Genomic DNA, 20983 nt, shown 5'->3' on the forward strand with positions numbered 1-20983 from the left:
TGGTGACACTTATTTTACTTCTCTTTTTTTTGTCCCTGAACCTCTGTGCAGCCTCTGGCAAGTCAATTTATCCTTTTACACATCAAGCTATGACTCTGTATTGGAGATCTTATACTCCACAGCACATGTGAAAAATTAAATTTTAAGATTTAGCATCCAACTCATGAGATTTGTTGAAAAACATATATGAATTCATCTTGGTTATAACTAAATCAAATGTTCACCTGTATACATACCCCTAGATGTCTATTGACCAAAAACGTAAAAATGTGCATTATACAATATCTTCAGCTTGGATACCTGTACTTAGAGGCCATTCAAAGAATGGGAATACAGCTTTTGTCTCCATTTCAAAGCACATCTATAAATGTTGCATAGACACATAATGAATATTAGTCTTCACACTTCAGTATCTCTTCAAGCATAGATTTTAAAGCAAACCTTAAATAGCCAAAGTAGAATGAAAACCAAACCCAGGATCTTTCCTGAAGAAACTCTGTAACACTATAGAGCTTTTTTTCCATTTTCATTTTCAAGGTGAAAGTGGTGGATTCTGAAGTCTGTCCATCAATGCTAACCACTGCCTCACTTATACACTCTGGCATCCTCTCTACATCAATTTGATGTCCTTGTGTCAAAGTGTTGGGATATACAAATAGCACTGTAAGAAGAAAAGTCTCTTCCAAGTAACAGAAAAAAATCAAGTTTAGTTTGATGATGCAAGGCACATTACTAAGCATATAGGGGGGAAAAGAGAGAGACTGGTACAAAGCAGGTGTCTCACCTAAAGCAGGGAAGTGATATCAACTAGCAACAGGTAATTATGCCACTCATGAATATAAGACCAATGAGCCAGACCACAATATTAATGTAATACTTTTCAATTTTCAAAATTTGGCAATGAATTTAAAATTCTTAAAAAAATATGGCAGAAGCAACATTGAGTGGGCTAATAAAACCCATGTGAAGGCTGTGCTCAGCCTATAGGCAAGCCAGCCATTAAGGGGAACTTACATATCCTTTCATGCTCTTAGGGTCACATTGAGAATACGACTGATTTTTGTTCAATCTGTGAGTAACATTTCAAAATAATGGGTAGAACACATTGGGGATGATGGTGGTGGTTGTGGTGGTGGGTTTTAGTCATCATAAAATGATGCGAACTATGGTGGTACCTACTGATAGTCAGGATGTCTACAGTTATAGATTTGACTTTCTTCACACCAGGAGCAAACATGTTGCAGATTTTGACTTCCTTTGGAGCAATGTGCAATGCCCCTCATAAGTACAGTTGACGGATGATTGTTTTGCGGTGGAGACCCATTGCCATCGGGATCTCAGTGCACTAGGTGTTTGACATTAGTGAGGTCACTCTGGGTCTTAGTCTCCTTATCTTTTAAGTGGTGATAATAATACTAATTTGATATTGTATAAATCAAAGTAGATAATGTATATAAAACAGTTAACACACTGACTAGCACAGAATAGGGACTCAATAAATAATTGCTGAGATTCTCAGTAAAGTTTGAAATAAAAACATGAAGTACAAAGAAAATTTAAAAGAAAAATAAGAACAGGAACCCCACTGCTGGAATGAAGGAGAAGACCAGCCAGAGATTTCAGCTTATGGAGGCTTTAAGTGCACAGGGAATGGATGTGTGTTCCTCAAGAAACACCTCAGCATGACGTAAAGAAAAAACATGAGCATCAAGCAAAAAACTCAACTACTCTCAGGAGTGAAGGTGTGGCACAGAATTAGTCAATGTACTCTCCTCTCAGTTTAACTATCTGAATCTTAAGATCTCAACAAATTCAGAAGAGCAGAGTGGACGTGAGAGCTATCGATTTCTCCGTGTATCATTAAAGTGTGGTGAAATGTCATATACACCATTTATTCTCACCCACCGATTGGGGTAACTGCTGCTCTATAAGCTTCTTTTAGTAGAGTCATCTGGGTGACTGAAAATATTAAGAGAAATGTTGTTTTCTCTCCTTTTTATGTCCTTCCCTCTTTCAGTCACTCAAAGTAACAAAACATGATGCACAGAACCGCAAACGGAGAGAATTATAGGAAGAACTCAAGCCCTCAGCTTCCTTTGAAGACCTGGTGTGAATCTGAGTATATTAACCTCAGTAGACTCCACATACCCTTCCATTGAGTGAGTTCCATGGCACCCTCCACTTCCTGCGGCCTTCGAGGAGGAACAGCCAGTAAGATGACCACAAGCAGCTCTGCAAGTCTGAAGTGCTATGAGGATGCTTGCCAAGAACTTCGTCTTAGCTTTAAGAGACTATTATTTCCCTTTTGCCCTCCTTTTTAAGACTTTCAGATAAAAAGACCCAGGGAATTAGGTGATAAGAAACTCAAAATGATCTAAAGAGTCACCTGACTGTCAACAAAAGTGAATGCGGGCACTGGCTGTGATCAAATATCCAGAGTCGGCACCAGGATAACATCCACACTGACCACACTGTGCATGGATCCTTGTGTTCAGCTCCCGGTGTAAGGAACATAAGGAGAAAGAAAAAACAATTTGGGTATTTAAAATTTTCAGAAATTGTATTTTTTCTATAAGTAATGTAAGAACTTGAAGCCACAGGTCTCTTCACAAGTAGATGTGAGAAAACAAAATTAGGTCTTGGCATATGAACACAGCCAAGGTTAACTCAAGGTCATTTTACTCTTAAAAAATTAAAATGGCCATCAAGAATTTATAGGTGTACAATTGATTTAAAAATTATGACCACAGATGAAGTTTTTGGAGGCATAATTTGCTGAAAGTGCTCTGCATATGAAGAAAGAAAATCAGTATTGCCATAAATATATACCTTTCTGGATTGTGATCAGTCCAATTCAGGAAGCAAATAGATTAAACGTCAAAACTATTGGATTGCATAGACACACTTGTGATTCAGCACCACTTAGATACTGGTGAGTCCCAAATATCTCTCTCTCATTCTCTGGGGAAAAAAAATCAACTGTTCATGTTCTCTAACTCTCCAAATTTCACAAAATTCAAATCCAGTTTCTCCTCAGAAATGACAGGGAGCATTCTACATTCATCCTCCCTTCCTTGTCTCTCCTAATTTCATTTCCTGTGTACAATTATTTCTAATACTCATTCATATGAGTGTATTGACTTTAGTGTGTGCTCAATTTTAGTTTTCTTCATAGGAGAATGGGTAGATATTATATAGAAAACAAGCTCAACACCAATCCGCAGTATGGGAAGGATAACTAAAGAGTCAGACCATCTGTACCTGCTGTGATTCTCTGCCTCTTTGTTTGAGAAACCATCCCCTTGCCCACAGCTAATACCTTATCCAGAGTGTGGAATCCCACCTTCTCCTACTTTCTCGAACATGTTTTCTTTCAGTTAAGCTCTCTTTATCCTTGAACTTCTCCCTCTCTTCTGGATCTTTCTGCTCACATGCTTCAAGCTTCACCCCTACTACTTCTCTCAATCCAGTTACTTCTCTTTCTCCTTTTCTCTTAAGAACCAAACTTTTGGGCCAGCCCCGTGGCTCATGCGGGAGAGCATGGTGCTGGGAGAGCAGCAGTGCTCCAAGGCCGCAGGTTCGGATCCTCTCACTGGCTGAGCACGGTGCGGACGACACCACGCCAAGGGTTACGATCCCCTTACCAGTCACACACACACACACACACAAAGAACCAAACTTTTTATTTCTCTATTTCTTTTAGATAAGTGTCTGCATTCTCTCTTTTATCTTATCTTCTTCCTCTGATCCCTTTTCCTCTTCAACCTGCAACAGTCACCCTTTTCTTTCCCCTTTCACTCCAGTGAAATTTTGTCCACAAAATTGTTAACTTCCATGGAACCTGTCAGTCCCTAACTTACTTTATTTTGCTGTGGAATTTTACAGTGTGGTCTTCTTTCCTGGTATACACACACACAAACACACACACACACCCACACATACACACACACACACACGTTTTTTCATGAATATATATTCATTCAACTGTCTACAAAACATCTGCCTTGGATGTCAATAGGTACCTCAAACTAAAGTGCTCGCATCTCCTTCACTAGTCATTTGCCCGTCGATCAGCTGTCCTACCTTCCTACCTGTCTGTGTGACTCACCTCTGTGAATGACTTGCCACATGCACCCAGTTGCTGAGATCATAGACATGCTGGTCTTTATTTCTCCTTCTTCCTCACTTCCTTCCTTATTCTTCATTTACAGCACCCACTGTTTTCACCTTCCATCTGTTTCCTCTTTCAACTGCCTTATCCTCAGCCTCCCAGCCTCAGTTTTATTCTGAGACCTCACAGTCTCGGCCCTGGCTTTATTAGCAAGGTACATAAACTGGCTCCCTGCTTCTAATCTCTCTACTCTCCTATGTCCTCTCATTCTCCTTTCTGCTGCTCCCAGAAACATATTTTAAAAATGTAAACCATAATTAATATTTTGTTGCTAATAACCTGTTAAGAGAGCTCTATCTTTTATAGGTGAAATCCACACTCCAAAATATTTAACATAGTAGACAATAAAATGCTATTCAAAACCACAATTGCCTTTTACAGAGAGGAGCTCTTTCTACAACAATTGATTCATATGTTAGAGGCACTGCTAGCATTTGGGTCTACCTTTCCTAGGATGTACTGATGGTTTGGGGGTTCAGCTGAGCACTTCACATCCCTGGAACTGAGTGTGGAGGCTGCCTCTTTGCCTTTCCCTAGCCATCAGGGCAATGAAGTCAAGTCTCACACAGGACCTCGTTTAATCGGGAGAACAACCCTATAATGATGCTATAATAATTACCTGTGTTATACAGGAGAGGAAACTGAGATTCAGACAGGTTCCAAAACTTCTCAAGGTGAATCATTTACAAATGGAAAGGCCAGGATTTGAATCCAGATTTAGATGCCAAAGTGTTTGTCTGCAAACAACACACCCTCCTGTACTCCATCTATGGTCTCCACCTGCAGAGAACGGCTTTCTCATGACTGGAAGCTGATGTGTTTCACATTTAGTCTATATCTCTGGACAGTGCTGAAATGGCAAGACCCAGGCCTGAGTCCTTGAGCTGTCCTCGGTGGGTCTCGGGCTGACCATCCCTATTCTATTCACACAGGCTCTCTCCACACAAGATACAATTCAATTGATTAGGTTTCACTTTACTAATTTGCAATCATTTTCCAGTCCTGCATTCCCTGAGATTACACATGGGTCACCTTGACAGGAGTTCTAGGAGGCCACAAACTCTTCAGTTACACATTTACAAGCAATCTCTTGGTTTATTTCTACTCACGGCGGATCCATCCATTACATGGTGATTTTTACTAGTAAACTTTTAGAGGGCAGCCTCGTTTTAGGGAAGGGGGGGCCTCAGTGTTATTTCCTTACTCTAGCCAGACTTTGATTGTTAAATGAACTTTTTTCTGGGATGCTATTACTTCTATTAGGTTATTTATTTTATTGTATAGTGTATATAGACTTTTCTTAGACATTAGATTAACTTCTATAAATCAATGTTCCCTCTTATTGCTTAAGACATTGTAAAAATAGAGAAAATAATAATAAAAATGGTGACAAATTTTTGAGAACAGACTACATGCCACTAGATCACTAGATGCACAAATTATTGGTAACTTAGCCAGTACTCCCTAGAAATAGATATCCTTCCTTTTTATTATTATTTAATAAAATAGGAACCTGAAGCTCAGAGATGCTAAATGATTTAGGCTCTATAGTTAATAAGAGACAAATACAGAATTTGTTCATCCCATTACATAATAAAATATTACTTAGAGGTTCGTTAAACTTTACATCCAGAAAGGGATGGTGCTTCCAGCAACAACAACAACAAAATAGCCACAATTGTGTGTATTCTAAGTGTATTACATCTATCTCCTGATGACATTTTCTTGAAATATCTATAAGGCAGATGTGCAAAGGAGATAGAATTACTTCTTCTTCTTCTACCTGGTGAAAACTCTACACTTTAAAATAAATGCAGACATTGGTATTTATTTGTAGTCAGCCAAAGGCATTTCCAGGGACCATGAAGCAGCACCAGGCAGGGAAGAAGAGACAAAGGCAGAGAAAAGGAACTGAGGGGCAACACAGCATCAGCAGTGTCCCATCCTATTGAAGCACCCCTCTGTGGCCACACCTGTCTAAGGGCTCCAGCAAGCTCTTAGCAAAAAGAGGTTGTAATGAATGTCTTCCTGTGTGGCTGTGTTCTGATTCTAGTGAGTTCTAATATACCCCTGTGGCAAAGTGATCATTTCACCCCACAGGCCAGAGCAGCCAATTCTGAACTGATTCCCTTGTTTGTATAAAGACCTACGTCCCTTCAGCAATTTATATATACACATACGTACACATACCTATATATATATACACAAACATCAAAATTGAAAAGCACATAATCTAGCACTTTTAAGCTAGGATTCTTCTCAATAGAAATAATAATTTGAACAATGGAAAAATGTGACAACAGAACTTAAAGATTTTATCACAGCATTGTTTCTAATAGTGAAAAGTTAGAAACCAAATGTTTATCCTAAAGGAATGATAAAATAAGCAACGATACAACCTTACTATGGAATACTCTGCAGCCATTAAAATGAACACAGTGAATTAAATTCATGTTTATTTAATGACGCCAAGAAAAATATTTCCAAGGTATATTTTGCTTGGAAGAAGCAAGTCGCAGAATAATATGTGTAAATTTATCTCATATTTAGTAAAAATTGAACAAATATCTATTTATAAATATGGTAAATGCATAGAAAAATATTTATATATAGACATATCCTAAACACCCAACTATTTCTTTAGAAGTACGATTTTGCAAATAGGGTTGAAATAAGAGGATTCAAAGTGGTGATAAGGTAAGAGCTTCTATTTTTTTATTTAAATACTTCTAAAATATCTAAATATTTTACAATAATAATATATTTCTTTTTTAATTTAAAAAAATCCTAAAATTTAAAAAGAAAATCAGAAAAAAACAATTCCTTTGTTGCATTAGTAAAAATTTGATGAACCAGAACTGACAATTGTAATAAAATTTACAGAGAAGACAAGAGACAAGCAGCTTATCTAATTGATTTGTATATAAGTAAGAGCTATTTTCAGGTCTGTAAAGCCCTAAACTTCATGTTAAGTAGGTAAATTAAAATATAAGCCAAAGTCTCATTGCATTTTTAAGTAAAATTATAATATTTTGGTATACAATAGTAGTCCAAATCAAAATGTTGTACAAAATATACTACATAAATGCAAAATCATAATCTCCATATTGACTTTGAGTTCTATTTCTAATAGTTTTGCAATTGCTCAAATAATGAGACTTCATACACAATTTAGCCATATTATATTTATAGGGCTTGACATATAACTGATGTAATAGAAACCTGTCTACATCTTTAATTGTTTACTACATCTATAAAAAGGAGTATTTCATAGCTGTGTTTTGTATTCCAGAACCCATGAATCATAACTGTTCATGTTATATATTTTCCCAGTAGATGATGGGACAGGGAGAAAGGAAATCCCCCCATCTGTTCATTCATTTATTCATTCACTCATTCAGCAGTAAGTGCATGGAAGACCTACCATGAGCCAACACAAAGTTCTGGCCCTGATTTCATTGATAGATGCATGTGAAAATTCAGGTACTGATTGAGTAAAAACCAGACAAACCCTGCATAATTCCTGCCTGTTTAAAGGAAAGTCTCTTCCAAAACTCAACAATTAGTAGAATAGTTCATGAACAGACTCATGAATAATGAAATGCAACTACCCACAATCGTACAATATTATTTTAAATATTAGGAATAGAGCTGTAGTGTGCCCTGAGGGGATCATTTTCTTTCTCTCAGGACTCAGGATTGTAGGCCAGCCTCAGGGCACTACCTAGTACAAGACACCCTGACTGTACCAAGCCTGGGAATCTAAAGGTAGAGGTTTTGAGGAAATCAAAGGAAGTCTGAGAGATCAAAGAACAACCTAGGGGAGGAAACAGCAAAACCCTAAACTCCCTGGATGTATCCAGTGTCATTTCATTAAGTCTCATTGGAAGGGAATGAAGGGCTCTTGTGAAGGGCAAGGTCCTGGGGACCAGATTAGACATGCATTTACAAAGAGAAAATCCCATTTTGAAGGCAAATGTATAAAAAGATTATTTTTAGAGCAGGATGATCACTTCTATTTTTTAAAAAATGATTATTTTTTAAATTAGCAGATAAAAATTAAATATATTTATAGTAAACAGCACGATGTTTTGATATATGTATAAATTCTAGAACGGATAAATCAAGCTAATTAACATGTCTATCACTTCACATGGAGACAACCTGAGTGTCCTTTAATGGGTAAAGAAAGAAAATGTGGTAAATACACACAATGTAATATTATTCAGCCTTAACAAAATAAGGAAATCCTGTCATTTGCAACAGCATGGATGAACCTTAAGTGAAATAATCCAGGTACACAAAAACAAACAACTGCTTTTGATAGAAGAAAATTGATGTGCAGTTCAAAGTGTTCAGGTTAGACTTTGGTAAATATTTCTTGTGAAATTGTGAAAGAAGAGTAGTAGCTAACTATGAAGTAAATGTCAGTTAATCCTAGAATTGCCATGACTGGACCTACCAAAACACAGGAGTAAAAATTTGTCCAACAGAAGTCATTCACCCATCCTTCATGTGTGAATCAGAAACATTGATTAAATAATTTATCTATGGAGGAGAAGTGGAATCAAGGACTAAAAGAGTGCCTTGAAGTTCCAGGATTTCATATACCAAAAATAAAAATAAAACCCCCTGAAAAAATTCTGTTCTTTAAGAAAAGGAAGAATAGGTTTCCTTTTTCGTATTATCAGATGACCAGAATTTAGACCCTACATCATTTTGTCTTCCAATTGTGTGCCATATCGCTTTACACTAAGGGCAAGAGGCAAAGAACAGAGGCACTAAAAATCAAATAGAAACTTCTGTACTTCTAAAATAAATAAAAAAATGTTCCACCGTTAAGCAATAGAGCTTCACTTTAGTTCAGCCTAGTAGTTTGGATGAGAAAACTCCTCATCCCCGTTACAGGTCATCACCAAGAGGCACCCTTCGCATGTTCTCCTCTCTTCCCAGCTTGCTGCCCCAACCACCCCTTTTATCCTTCTACCTGGATGACTACACTTCCACCTCCCGCACAACCCAGCACTCTCCTCTGCTGTCTCCAGGGACTGTAGGCTAGGCTGTCACCAGAGTTTTCTTTCTTACTCTCAAAGGTCCATCAGTCTAAAGTAGCTGTTTCAGAAAATACCTAATTGGGAGGATTCCTATAGGTTGTGTGACTAACAGAGAAGCTCCTTTGCAAAGAGTCATTAACTTTGAAATTATTATTCAAGTAAGTTCCTTCATATCTCTCTCTCTCTCTCTCTCTCTCTCTCTTCTCCCCTTCCTCCCTCCTTCCCTCCTTCCTTCCTTCCTATTTAGTTCTTTGGCTGGGATAGGAAACCCTAAGAAATCAGCTCCATAGCACCTGATTCAAATATCCAGTTGGGAATTCCTTTTACAGTAAGAAGGAAATGCAGTTTTGGTGTCTGTTGAGTGACTTCTTGTTTCTCTCCAACCCACCTGCACCTTCTGAGCTGCCCCACTTTCACCGATCCCTCATCCCATAACACAGACTCACTTTCCTTGTTTACTTGGGTTGCATTAAAATATATGACAATACATTATTTAGTTACAGGAGTTTCTTAAATCAGAACAAAGAATTATCAATCACCAGAGGCTTGGAAGATTGCTTCGTGAGGCTTCCTGAGCAGCTTGACACTTAGCAAAAAGGAACTTGCATGCTGAGGGATGTGATTTGAGGGATCCTGGAAGAGTTCTCTCCAGCATCCTCACTGGCTGGCCATGATTCAAAATCCCAACATTAGCAGCTCCTTTGATGTAGTCAATAAAAGCACCCTTGAATTCATCTGGAATCTTAACTTCGCCCCCTAATTCCACAAGCCACTCATCATCCCAGAGCCTTGGTTTCCTTTTCTGGGAAAAGGAGATAATGAAGCCAACCTCAAGAGTTACTGGAATGTTAATACAAGATACAGTATTTAAGCACTGAGAACAATTCATTGTGAGAAGTAGCATTTTTAAGTGACAGTATTATCTAGGAATTATAATACATTAAATTGCTATCACTAGGTGCTGCAGAGGTTGGTTTTCTGATTCACTTTTCAAGAGCAGAAACTTGAAGGAATTTAGCAAGGCAACAATAGGTGAGGTTTCTTAAAAGCACCCAGAACACCATTGATACTAAAAGGGGCATGCTGGTCTGAAACAAAAATTTGAAATGTTTGGAAAGTCATCTTGACCACATATTGGCCAAGAATGAAGTTGAAAGAATGTTAACATGACCATTTCACCGTTGTGAATAATTGTCAGTTTTTGTACATTTTCTTTCCAAAGTAAATAATAGAGTTGGATAGATAAATAATGAACACATTTCCACAAAGCTCTGCCAGGTCTCATGTCTGAGTGCATATCGTAATCCTTGTACAGACAAATCTAGCTCATCATTATTTCACATACGAGGATCTCCATGATCTGACTCACTCTTCCTCCCTGCCTTCATCTCCTGTTAATTCCTTACATGAAAACTGTACAACAACCACACTAAAATACATGAGCTTTGGGGAAGTAGTAACTGTTATATTACTTCACATTTCCCTGTCTGAGCACACGGAGGCTCCCCCGACGTATACTACACTTTTTTATTCCTTTAACTAACTTCCTTTGTTCCTTCACAACTTAACTACCACTTTTCTTTGAAGTCTAACTAACCCAGACCATATTTACCCCAGGTCCTAGCACACCTGTGTTTATCTCTGTTAAATAGATCAGTTTATCACACTGATCTATTTATTACTAACTAGCTGGCTTTTCTTTTTCCACTGTTCTATGGTCTTCTCAAGGAAGGAATTCTAACGAGCTTGACTTTCTCTGCACAGCAGACTGTTCCTCTGGTACTGAGTAGGCATTCAGTAAATAAGTAATAAATAGGTAAATGTCAGATGGGGTAGTTCATACAGTTGCTTCCATAATAAATTATTTTCCAAAATGGTTTATCACAGGCTATGACTTGTCTTAAGACAATGAATGAAACCTACAAGTGTTAAATCAGGATCTCAGCCTTTTGTCCCTCAAGAGAATGATAGAAGGAACTTCCTGATCTCTGCTCACCTGGATTTGTCCTGAGATGCTCAACACACTACTCTGAGACACCCTTGCGTAAAGCAGGCATTCTTACAAAGAAAAGTTCAGTTCTTTTCTCCTGACCTTTAGTAGACTGTTTGTTGAACAATATCAATCTCTATTAATAAATGTTGATGTCCTAATGGAGGTCACATGCCATAGAAAGTGGCAGAGGATGGGGATTTTTTCCAGGCTCTAAAGAAAATGGAAAGGATCGTGAAATATGTGATAACTTGTGTGGTGACAAAGGCATGATGGCACCAGAGCTGGAGTAACGGGTCTTGAAAAATTCCTCTGAGCATAGTTTAGATAATAAAGTTAAATCAACACATGAGGGGTTCAGAGTTTAGTGAACTAGTAGGTCAGTCAGAAGAGGGAGAGACTGGAATCTGAGCAAAAGAGATCATGGTGGAAAGTTCCAGAGAAGGGAGTGTAGCAGCACTCCAGCATGCTTATTTGACATGATGCCATTCTCCCCCATGGCCCTTCAGTGTGCAATAAGTCGGCCCTGGTCAGTTGTTCCTTAGGAGCCCCGAGGCAGTGTTCAGTAGGTTAAACACAGAAGAAAAAGAAAAAAGGCTACACTGCAGGAAAAGAAACAGTAAGCAAAGATCAAAAATTCACCCAAGAAGGGAATCAAAGTCAGGGAAACTAGGAGAAACACCTCCCCTTTCAACAGCTTTTTACTTTACCTTCTGCTTCCTATATCATCTTCTCTGATTATACACAACTATGTGAAGGTGTTTCCATTCAAACTTACAAATCTGCAAATAATGTCTACTAATATCATGCTTAGTCAAGGTGAACATATGAATCAAAGAAATGAGTAAACCTAAGCTGCTGGAAGCAAAGAATTTGAATATGTTTTCCTGACAACACAATTATCTAACACTTCCACATGTGTCTCCCAATTTTGTAGATGCCATTTTGTGATGATTCCTCATCTTCAAAATTTTTCTGAATCCATCCATTCAACTGCCTACCACCAAATGTCTACTTCAAAATGAGTAGGTCTTGAGTTATACAATGTTCAAAGAGATGTGGTCTCCATCCAGGTCACAAGTTACATTTGATTTGCAGGCATCCATGATGCTGTCATAGAATTCATTGCAAAGTTGGGGCCCAAAGAAGCAGAAGTCCATTCTGCCTCCAGTCAACTGCACCTGATTTTACCCTTATAAATAGTTTGGGGTTAGGAGAAGGCACTCAGGTAACTTGCCTTGGGGTCCAAGCACCCTAGAGTATTCTGAAGTGGTAGTCCACACCTTGTGGAACCGCAGGGAGCCACATGCTTGGTTCTTTCCCTGCAGAGCTGAGGTTTTGACTTGAGTTTAAATCTCATTTGAAGCAGTCTCTGTTGTTAATAATTTGAAAACTGAGAGAAAGATACTTAAAAGAAATTTTAACTGGGTTGAAAGCAGCTTGACATAGGAGTTCTTAATTATAATTAGGCAGCATTTAATGAAGCAAGCAAAACGGCACAAGAAAAACCAAAGAATGGCTTAAATTTGGTCTAAAGTGTGCATGGAAAGGTTCTGTGTACATTTTCATAATTAATATGGTGAAAAACAAGCATTTCACCTGAAGGACAAAGGAAAAGCAGAGGTAATGCGCATGGGAACTGAAAACTAAACTTCATCTTAACACAAGTAAGCTGGTGTAGGAAAGTAAGATCCTCTGCTCCCACATACACCTGAGTTCAATTCCTGGACCTGTCATTTCATGGACATGTATGACCTTGGGAAAGCTACTTAACTTCTCTGTAGTTGATATTTCTCAACTTTAAAGATGCAAAAGTGAGAAAATTATATGGAATTTAAAGGTTGTCGTGAGGATTAAATAGATACTCAATAAATATAAATTTACTTTCCTGTATTTTTATTGGCAGTAAAATAGAAGGCTGATGACTAAAACAGAAATGGAAGAATGGAAGAAACAGAGTGTTTAATTACACGTACCTATTTCCCTCAGTCCCTCCCCCAAAACCTGTATTCAACACATAGAAATGCTGACTAAACTGCAAAGTTCATTGTTTCATTCCATTCCTTTGTTTGAAATGGAAGGTTTGGAATATAAGAACGTTGCCATGTCACCACATGCCTTTATGTTACAAACCTTAGTGACAGCCCTAAAAGTACTAGATCTGGCCATTTTCAAAGTTAGAGCAGTCACAACCATTAGTGAGCCCTAGTTCATATTGAATTTCTCATCCACATCTTTCTCTCTTTGGGGAAATTTCATGCATAAATTAATGTCCTTCCTCCATAACTGCAGAAAGATTGCAATTCTCATTACCATTCATCTTTGTCCGCGTCACAGTTGCAAAAGTGTTGAATGTCCAGGCAACTCTCGTCCAGGCCACATTCACACTGCTGGACCCCAGGAGGAGAACCTCCCCAGTAAGAGTGCCTTTCATTGGACCGCCCGATCCACCAGGTAAATGGTATCCCATCTGAAAGACAAGATATTTCACAGGTCAGGGCAAAGGAAGCCTGAAATAGCACAGGGGGTGTCACAGAAACTGAGATGAAAATGTCTTGAAGAATACATACAGGGGTGTGTGTGTGTGTGTGTGTGTATGTAATCTCTCTCCCTTCCTTCCCTCCTTCCTTCCCCCTCCCCCATCCCTCTCTCCTGCCTGCCTGCCTGATTTCTTCCCTTCTCCTCCCCACCTTTCTTCTTTCTTCCTTTCTCTCTCTTTCTTCTTTCTCTTTTTCTGTATGTCCCTGTCTGTCATTCTATACTTATATCTATACCTATATCTATATCCACACACACACACATATATGTACCTATAAACAGCTTCATAAAAATTATTCATACTTGTATAGTTTCGTATTGATTAATGGCAATGCTCAAAGGCAGGACAACAGACTCAAATTCTTACCAGATCAGGCACCTATCACAATGGAGTGAGTTGGGCCAAATTTAAGACAAAAAACAAAATAATAATAATATGTGGATTTAAAAAAATTCTTTTAAAACTACCAAAGAGAAAATGACAGCACGAGGGCCAAAATTAGCCAGACGTGTCTTATTTTCTGGCCAGTGATGAGGATAGTGGAAATTGGGGGAAGAAGAGCATGTTGGTTCAGTAAGATAGGTTGTCCTAACCAGCCTTCCATTGATTTTTGTCCTGATAAGACTAGCCTCAGGGCTACCATGTCTTCTGGTTTTTTGAGAGAAGTCATAAATTTCAAGTTTAAGGATTTGGGGAAAAAATAAAAACATTGGGAAGAACAAAAATGTGTTGGCCAAACAAACCCCATCTGAGGGTCATGTTTAATCCATACAAAGCTGATGTGCAAGTGGTGATATATAGTTTATATAGTTAACTATATATAGTTAACAGAAAACCATTTTCGAGTCTTATCCTTGTCAATTTCTTTCTTTACAAGATTTAATTTGGTGAAGCCTGTTGGATTTTATTTTATGATCCAGAATATTTCAGTAGTTTAGGATTATCATTCATAAGATGGTATTGTATCCAAAACAACAGGTGTTAGAGAGAGATAAAGGCATTACACATCATTAGGCTGAAGGGTGTTAGGCCTGGGTTCCCTTTGGTAATTATGGTCTTGTTTCTGTCTGGCATACAATAGTTGTTTAAAACGCACTTATTTTAAAAATGAAAAAAAAAAAAATATTTATTAGGGGCCATTTTCATCATTTACCATTTTAAAGTACAATAACAGTATTTGCATGAGGATAGTATTAGGCTGGAATTTTGCCCAACCAAACTTTTATTTTACATGCACATACTCATTTACAAACATATAATTTACAAATAATCCCTATACAGAGATAGCAACAACTTTCTCTGAACTGCCCCCACTGCTAATGTCCCCACAGAAGTCACTAAGATGAGTAGGAAGAGAAAAGATAATCTGGAGCTTTCAACAATCTGTAGGTCATGAGAAAAAGATAAGGAAGCCATTGTGAAAAGCAGAAACATCTTAGGGGCACTTGTTCACAAAACATACAGCCTGAAGGACTACACTCACTCCAACATAACACTCTCCATTCTGCCTAAAATATTTCAAGTCCCTTTATTATCCTGAAGCTAGAATTGTAGTTAAAGATGTCTGCTCACCAGTGTCTTCTTTTTAAGAATAATCCTAAAAGGTATCAAACCATTTTCCCTCATTTCAAATAACTGTAAATCATTGTAAAATACTTCAGATGAGTTTCTTTTCTTCCTAAATCCCATCTCAGCTAAGACACTCTCAACTCAGCGAGTTTGTTTAGAAAATAGAGCACTTTCAGGACTGGGGTAGGCTTAGGTAGATCATCCCAGTGTGTGAGTCCAGGCAACACAAGGGTAAAGCCTTTTGTATTCAAGTAAGTTTGCCAATGTTGGTCTTGGATCCAAGAACGGGAAGAAATCACTCAACCTCTCCCACTTCCAGCACTGCCCAGGCCTCTTGTACCAAAATCCAGAATCCAGACCACATAGCCAAGTTCCACATCATTATCAATTATTTTTGTTTATGAAACAACCAAGGCTGTAAGCACATTAACAGCATTGTTATTAATGGCATGAATTCTGAACAACCAATTTATATACAATTTCTGGTGGATATGTTGCTTCTAGCAGCTTTACCAATTCTCATTGCTGTCTTAACCCTCTAGAAGTTCTACTAGCAGCTCAGGGCTTTCTTTTTTGAATCCATACTCATCTTGTATCAGTCGGATCAAGTTTCCTACTAAAGTCTGGCAATTACTTTAAAGGCTGAAAATTATTTTAACTGATTGACTGTCAACAAGTGAAGAGAAAGGAAGGGAGAGAATAAAATTATACATAAATGTGTGTATATATGAAAGCAGCAAAATTCTCTTCCCAGATGCCTTGTCTTAGTATCTCCTTCCCTGTGGAGTACTGGAGAGAGCAGTACAAAGTAGTAAATTGAGAATCACACAAGGGGCTTGATTTGTCTTAATTCATGACTCTAAGAATGTAGTCAAAAAGAGAATTTACATCCTTGTTGCAAATTTTGGCCATTGGAGAAATTGGATTAATTCTCCTGACACAAGGTTATTTTATAAATGAATAAATAAAGCATAATTATAAACATTATATTAAAAATATTCATCCATTCAACAAATATTTACTGAGGAGCTATAATATTTCAGGCACTATTCTAGGTAATTGGGATAAATCACTTAGCAAAAAATCAAAACAAACAAAAACAAATAAATCGTGTCCTCACTATGTTTACATTGCAATAAGAAGAAATAGATAATAATAATAATAATAAGATATAATAATCTAGTATTTAAAAAAGGATAAGAGGTATAGAAAATAATACAGCAAGTTAGGGATATCGAGTGTGCTGCGAAACAGGGCATTTTACAGTTTTAAATAGAACTAGTCAGGAAAGATCTCAACAAAAAGATAAACTCTGCGCAAAACTTGAAGACGGTGAGCAAGCTGCATGTAGCCATCTGGAAAACCACATCACAGACAAGGGACGTGGGCAATGGGAAGGCCTAAGGGGAAATGGTAGCATTTTCTAAAATCTACAGCTGGGTTTTGAAACCGCTATTTTCAACCTATGGAAAAAGTTGTAATAGGAAGGTTTAACAGAAAAAAAAAAAAAAAAAAAAAAAGTAGCAAAAACCAAGTAAAATAGAACTTATATTGATGAGGTTCCTGATTAGAAGCTAAGAATTCATTCTGATAGTTTCAGAGTGGCCTGATGAGAGGACCTGCCTGGCTGGCTGCCCCTGAACACCAAATGCCAAGAAACTGACTCAGAGGAAACTGAGGTGCTGCTGGCACCATATCCACTGGCCTGCAAAGATCTCAGGCTAGCAGGTCTGGTCACCTCAAAGAGAGAATTCTCTGTGGCCCCTGCACCCAGTCAGAGCTTCCCATGGGGGTCTGACGGGAAAGTACAAGCTCCCTGCCTGAGTCTCAGCTAGAAAGGAGAGGGGGAATTCAGATTCTACCTTTGCTATGGAGGCAGGACTCACCACAAGAATTTTCCCTTATAGAGAAACACTGGTCAAAAGATGACAGGCAGGCCTGAACAAGACAAATGTCCATGATGGAGCTGAACAGATGCATAGTCAATGGGCCAATACTTGAAACCTCTGAAATCTCAATTTTTTCTATAAAATGGGGTTTATTTACCCAAGTATATATCTCCTTAGATGCTTCTGATGAACAAAGGACTCTATGCCATGTGGTGGTGGTGGATGGGCAAAGGTTTTGCTTTGACAACTAGGAAGAATTTCTACTGTTACAGAAAAATATCTGTTCACCCCACACTGCCTGTGTGTGACACAGTTCTGTCCACAGTGGGAAGGAACCTCACTTGATACTTTGTGCTTCCAGGGCCTGAGGCCAAGAGGCCAGCTGCTTGGCAAGGTAGCTGTGTTTTCATACACAGCCCCAGCAGCCCTGCACTACAAGGACTTCCACAAAAGAGCCAAGAGGAAGAACAGGGGAGAACTGACACCCTCAGGAGACCTCACCATGAACTCCTAGCTACAGCTTCGAAGGTCTTGGAGAGGTGGCAAAGTGCCCAGTACACAGGATATAGAAGAAGATTGAGGAATTGCATAAATTTGCATTACTTCAACACATTTGGAAATATTATTTCATGTGACCTCATGCATACAAATGAGGTCCGGGAAAATTCAGATTGCATATATATTAAAACAGAAAACAAACAAACAAAAAACCCTCCTAAGAAAGCATTTGCTTAGAGTATGCACTAAGCTATCTCAGAGGGTGACCACTGGCCCTCTGTTAACACCAAATAGGATATCACCAAAACAGAGATCAATCATACTTATCATGAGGCTTCTAAAAATGACAATGGGAAACATTACTGAGTAGTAGTAGATTACAGGCACTGTTCTAAGGTGCTCCACGTATAGTCACCCATTTAATCATCACAACCCCATGAGGTAGGTATTATTATCCCCTGCCATGGGTTGAATGTCCCCCTAAAACTTAATCCCCACTGTAACTGTTCAGGGTGGGAAATCCTGTTATGGTAATTGAAAGGTGGAGCTCTGAAGAGGTGATTGGATTGTAGTACTGTGTTGTAGTGAATGGATTAATAATGGTGGTCGGGGGCATGGGTCTGAGGGCTTTAAAAGGAGACTGCATGAGGAAGTCTCTCTGCTCTGCCATTTTCTGCCATGTGAGACCCCTGGGTCACTGTCATCACCACCTGATGTGTTCCCTGGACTTTGTACTTACCAGCCTCTATAACTGTAAGCAATAAATTTTGTTTTCTTTACAAATTACCCAGTTCTAGGTATTTTGTTATAAGCAACAGAAATGGACTAATACATCCCCTATTTTACAGATAAAGAAACTGAGGCAGAGAAGGGTTGAGTAATTGCCTTGAGGCCATACTGCTAGAAAGTTCAAAATGAGGATTTGAATTCAAGCATTCTTTCCTGACAGTCGACAAGCTTAACCCATATGTTATACCACTATGCTTTGGTTTGAGATAAAATAATTAATGCATGAAAACTTAAGGCCTTTCAGCAAAATATATATGGGGGGATTTAAGTTATGAGAAATAACTAAGAATGTTACAAGTGATAGATAATTTCTTAACATTCACTAAAATAAAGAGAACACAAATAATAAATAAACATCATTGACCTATTACACATTCCCACAGAATAATAATGCTGCAGCAGAATTTAATGTCAACTAGGACCTTTTCAGGATCTCCCCACTCCAAGTGTCAAGGAGATAACCATAAGTGTGTTTGGCTTTGTTTCAGAGAACATGTGAACCATGTGTGAACTGAGAGGCACAGTTCATACCCTGTAGCTTCCTTCTCATCAAATGTCCAATGCCTTTCTGAGTTTTTACTCACTGTTTTTTACATTCATTTCCCAGGACCTGAATTGTGCCATGAATTTTAAAGTAGCTAGAGTATTTGACAAAAAAATAAAATAGAAAATTTTGTAAGACCATCATTTTACCCACTTGGCATAGCAGACTGCATGAGGGCTGTGTAGCCTTGGCTTTGTCCGTAAAACGCCTTGCCTGAAAACTTTCCTCGGCTCATTTCAATACAGTGAGTCTTTTTCCCTCTTCATCAGCACAAGGGTGAAGTTCAAACATCTGTCCTCTTTCTCCATCCCTGTCTCTACTTCAGAGACTTATAGGTGTGCTTTGCCTCCAATTTAGATTGCTGGCCATGGGCTGCCTTTTGTTTTTTCTAACTATTCTCAATAAGATAATACAACACGAAATTGAAAAACAATTCTCACAATTGAACCAAAGGAAGACAGAAATAAAAAAATAAAACTGCATATTCTAGAATACCTTATGAAGGGAATGTGAGTTTTGGAGAGAGGGAGTGTGTGTGTGTGTGTGTGTGTGTGTGTGTGTGTGTGTGTGTGTGTGTGTGTGTGTGTGTGTTTGTAAGAGAGAGAAAGAGAAGGAAAAAGAAGAGGAAGAGGAGGAGAGCAATATCACATCCTCAATTGTGACCTCAGAAACATGTGTCTGGGTAGATTCCTTAATGACTGTTTCCTAAAAGTATTATATCTGAATTGAAAATATCACAGAAGGTCAAGTCTAGGAATTCTGCTAACGAGCACGTAAGCACACCGCCCTGCTCTGAAGGTTTCTTCAAATGGAACATTCATAAATCTACAGGGAAATGGTTCCAGAAAAGAAAAATCATAATACATTTTGTAGAAGACATAAGCACAGACCCAACTTGTACATGCTTAGTTTAAATTATAATTTTTCCTCATGTAAGAAATTCAGGAGAATTCATGAAGCAGACTAGTTGCACAATTTTATGACTTAATCAATAAGAGCTGCTGAACAAAATTCAAATTGGACACCCCTCTCTAATCTTGAAATTGTTTAACTTCGGGTCTGACACCCTGAGAAACAGTAAGCACAACAGCCTTCCCGTCATAACTGCAGCTATGGCCGAGAAAATTTGGATTCTTCCCATTGCTATGAACAGTCCAAGCACAATTCCAGACACCACCAGAATGGACCTGGAAATGTCTGTAAATACACAGACACAGTGCTACTATGTTGAGCTGTTATTGTCACTGTTGTTATTGTTTTCTTTTATTTCATTTCTAAGTTTAGAATGAATGTAAGCTCATAGTCTTAGATTCTGGTAAACTCGATATGCCCTCAGAAAGAGTTTTAGCTTTCAATTCTTTTACTCTTACAACTTCAAACATGTCTACAGTGATCAGCAAATATATGTGATGGGGGTGGGTTCGTGTGTGAAGTAGACATCCCTGCCCCAGCGATGTTAGTCTTGCTCTTGCTACGTGCTTTGTACCCCACAGAATGTAGCCAGAAATGACAGTGGGTCTGTTCGAGTCTAAACCTCAAGAGACATGCATGTTTTCACTTGCCCCTTGGGGAGCTTCTCTGACATGACCATGAGAACATACCCCAGATAGTCATGGCCTCTCCAGCCTGGGCCCCACAATGTGGCACACAAGGCATAAACATCCCAGGGGATGCAGAGAGTGAGTATGAGGATGAGGGTGGAACGCTGCATGCCACTTTGTCAACTGGCTACATAGCATCACTGTGACAACAACAGATTAAATACAAAGTAGATATCAACCACATGAAAATAAAACTCTGCAGGGATTATAAATAAGTACAGAGAAAGATCAGTGATGGCCCTACTTTCAAGGTGTTTGTGATTTGGTTAGGAACATAAATAAAGAGGCACACAGACGGATGAGGAAGATTAAAAGGGAAGCATTGACTTTGTTTGGCTC

General features: G+C 38.5%; 1 protein-coding gene across 2 annotated transcripts in view; it reads right to left on the reverse strand.

The window, feature by feature from the left end:
* Positions 1-20983, reverse strand: part of CNTNAP5 (contactin associated protein family member 5) — a 761255-nt gene that overhangs the window by 135838 nt on the left and 604434 nt on the right. For both annotated transcript variants that reach the window (XM_063097434.1, XM_063097424.1), the window contains exon 14: positions 13529-13685. In XM_063097434.1, the coding sequence (XP_062953504.1) occupies positions 13529-13685 (157 nt within the window). The remainder of the gene's footprint in view (positions 1-13528; positions 13686-20983) is intronic.

The sequence above is a fragment of the Cynocephalus volans genome, chromosome 1 (assembly GCF_027409185.1).
Source record: "Cynocephalus volans isolate mCynVol1 chromosome 1, mCynVol1.pri, whole genome shotgun sequence".
In the NCBI taxonomy this organism is placed as follows: domain Eukaryota; kingdom Metazoa; phylum Chordata; class Mammalia; order Dermoptera; family Cynocephalidae; genus Cynocephalus; species Cynocephalus volans.